Source organism: Hippoglossus hippoglossus, chromosome 5 (assembly GCF_009819705.1).
Source record: "Hippoglossus hippoglossus isolate fHipHip1 chromosome 5, fHipHip1.pri, whole genome shotgun sequence".
Lineage (NCBI taxonomy): Eukaryota > Metazoa > Chordata > Actinopteri > Pleuronectiformes > Pleuronectidae > Hippoglossus > Hippoglossus hippoglossus.
In genome coordinates this window covers 23,469,567-23,472,751 of record NC_047155.1, presented here as the reverse complement: position 1 = coordinate 23,472,751, position 3,185 = coordinate 23,469,567, and the positions used below count along the sequence as shown (strand labels likewise).

General features: G+C 39.8%; 1 protein-coding gene across 1 annotated transcript; it reads right to left on the bottom strand.

The window, feature by feature from the left end:
* Positions 1 to 673: 673 nt before the first annotated feature.
* LOC117761719 (red-sensitive opsin) lies at positions 674 to 2,895 on the bottom strand. Its single transcript, XM_034585889.1, has 6 exons — positions 2,750 to 2,895; positions 1,842 to 2,138; positions 1,541 to 1,709; positions 1,290 to 1,455; positions 966 to 1,205; positions 674 to 859 (listed from the first exon to the last, which is right to left on the bottom strand). The coding sequence occupies exons 1-6, from the start codon at positions 2,850 to 2,852 to the stop codon at positions 761 to 763; spliced, it is 1,074 nt and encodes a 357-aa protein (XP_034441780.1). The 5' UTR covers positions 2,853 to 2,895; the 3' UTR covers positions 674 to 760.
* Between the last annotated feature and the right edge of the window lie 290 nt (positions 2,896 to 3,185).

Sequence of the window (3,185 nt, the reverse complement as noted above, 5' to 3'; positions counted from 1 at the left end):
TCCTGAAAACCTTGAAGAAAAAACCTCATATACACCTACTTCCCGTCAAGAGACAGCAGAGGTGTGCAATTTCACATTCTCCACATTTGTCTCCTCTGATCGGTGCTGTGGGTGGAGTAGTTGAATTACCTTTTGAGCATGTTCACATTGCTTTATCTGAATGTGCAGCCTGTTTCAGCTGATAGACCTGTGCAGTCTGGTCAACTGGAAGTTAATACACAAGATCTATTGTCAGTGATGTCACAGTCACTGTTGTAGAAAACCTTTGTTAAAACCATCTGACTCTGTGTTTGAAAGGTACTTAGACAGTAACTCTTGAGAGGAATGCTATCACTAAAATATCCCTCATTCAGACAATGTATGGCTTTGCCACCATACATGTTCGAAACCTTCGTCAGTTCTATTGTAGACATTTTGCCAACATACACCACTGGTCCAAAACCCACATTTTTTACAGTTGTAATGTATCTTACTAAACAGTAATAACAACCTTATGAGGAAAATGTTAAACAACCTTTGGACAACTAGTCATAAGAATCACCAGATGGAAAACTTTCAACATGCTTGATATTTTTTATGTTCAACTGAAAAAAAGAAACAGTGACATAATGATTAAATTACTTTATGAATATTTGTCGTATTTTCATTTGCCAGTGAGCTATTTACTAAAACATAAAAATAAATGAAACATAACATATTTACTGTACATATCACAATGGTTCTTAGTTTTTTTCCCCCCCAAATTAGAGAACATGGAGGTTTATGCAGGAGCCACAGATGAGACCTCTGTCTTTGATGTGGATACTTCAGAACCATCATCCACTTCTTTGCCAAAGAGTTGCATGATGCATGTGCGGAACTGATGGGAAGAGAACAAAATCAATTGTGTTAGAAATGTAAATCAAACACATTTGATTAGAAGAATGGAAAGCTGGTCAATGTGGCATGTTAATTGTTGTGCCCACCTGTCGGTTCATGAATACATAGATGACAGGGTTGTAAATGGTGGCGCTCTTGGCAAAGTATGCAGGCATGGCAGCAGCCAGAGGGTGGAAGGCATATCCAGGGTTGGCCGCAGCAAAGCAGGCAAAGGCTGTATAAGGTCCCCAGCAGACACAATATGCCACGATCATGACAACGACCATTCTGGACACTTCTTTCTCAGCTTTCTGGGTTGACTCCGATTCCTTCTGCTGCAGCGCAACCTGTAATCAACACATCAATGCAGTGTGAGAGTCGGCCAGGCTGTGAGCTACTTTAATATATTTATCAAACTGCAGGTAACTTACAGAATGGATGGCCCACCAGACGGCAAGGTAGCACAAGATGATAACAGACAGGGGAAGGAAACAACATGTAACCATAAGAACAATCATGTAGGACTGGACTCCAGGGTCTTCACTTCCACTAAATACATCAGGTCCACAGGAAGTCTTCAGTCCATGAGGCCAGTACCTGACACAAAAAAACTGTTAAATTGATGTTCCCATTGATGAATTAGAAACTCTGTGTTTTAATTAAAGAAAAACCTGCAGGCTACCTGCTCCAGCCAAAGATTGGGGGAGCACACCACACTGCTGACCAGATCCAGGAGAACAAAATTCCACCTGTGGCCCATTTGGCATCAAACTTGACGTTTCCAAAAGGTTTGCATACAACTACCCATCTCTCCCAGGAGATGATGGACAGGGACCAGAGAGCAGCAATTCCTGAGTAAAGACGAAGGTTAATCAGAAAAGTTATTTCACTTGCAGTGTGATAATATATGACCAAGAATCCTTCCTTAAGAATCTGTTTCCAAACATTTTAATGTCACACAGAGAAAACATGTAAATGCTCACCACACACTGAGACAGTATAGCCCTCAAAGATGCACATTGGGTGTCCCAGAATGAAGTAACCAAAAAACTGGTTGCATACACTAATGGTGCTGGCAAAAACTGTCTCTCCAAGATCAGCGATTGCCAGATTGACCAAGATCCAGTTCAGTGGGTGACGGAGTTTCTTGAACTTAGCTGTGGCCACCAAGACAAGACCATTTGTGAAGACTGAGGCAATGACCACAAAAAACATCCAGAGGGTTGCCATGTTGTAAACCCATCGAGGAGCAATGTGGTAATTGGGACCCTCAAAGGGATCTGGGGAAAATAATGGAATGTCATCATTAAGAATCTCATGTGTTCTCACAAGTACACATTGTTATTTTTTAGCCAGTATGTATAGTATTCATTCATTCAATTATAAATATATTGTATCCAATTATTTAAGTAACACAATTTATCTAGTAACAGAAATAAAATAAGTACATTTTCATCTCATTTTTGAACAGTGTTGTGTAATAAAATATTCCTCATTAGCCAACTGTTAAAATATACAACAATACTAGCTGCGTTACATTTGAGTCATACCACAGAGCTACATTTCTTCACACTGGCCTTGTTTAATTGCTTCGAAGCAGCAGAGCTCTTTAATGAATAAAATGACATTAATGTCTGATTCTATACAGTAATAATCATATTCATAACAATGTCAAACATCATCAATTTAGATATTTGGCAAAATATCCTTTAAATCATACCTCAAACATCAGTCTATGAATGCATATAAGTACATCGGTGAATCATTACAACATCAAGAAGCTATTTTGTTCCAGGTGGATGTTGTTGCTGTTGTTCTTTGTTGTAATCCCTCCCTCGTACAATTAACATTCTCATCAAATTATTCAGAAAATATACTGATAATACTGTACCTCTGGTGTGGTTGCTGTTTGTGTATACAAAGGCAGATCCCCTTGTCGTATCTTCATGGTACCGCCTGGCAGCAAACGCCTGTTTTCCCCACGCTTCTGCCATTGTGCAGGAGAGCCCTCAACAGTCGGCCTTTCTTGTCACTTGCAGCCTCCTCGGGTGACTGGTCCCACACATCTGATTTAAGCTTTTATATTTGTGGTTCAGAGACCTCTGATAGGATTAGATCAATCAAATTACAGCTGTGGTGTGCCGCTTAGCAGTGATACTTGGTGGCAATGCAGTACATGTATTTTGAACTGTAGTTAAAACTCAGCCAAATCAGATAATTGGATTAAGACACAAAATGCCAGAATAATCTGGCTCGGAAGCGGATTTCCCTCCACTCAGTTAAAGTTAAGATTAGTGGCCATAACTTTTGACTGGTCCACAATGTAA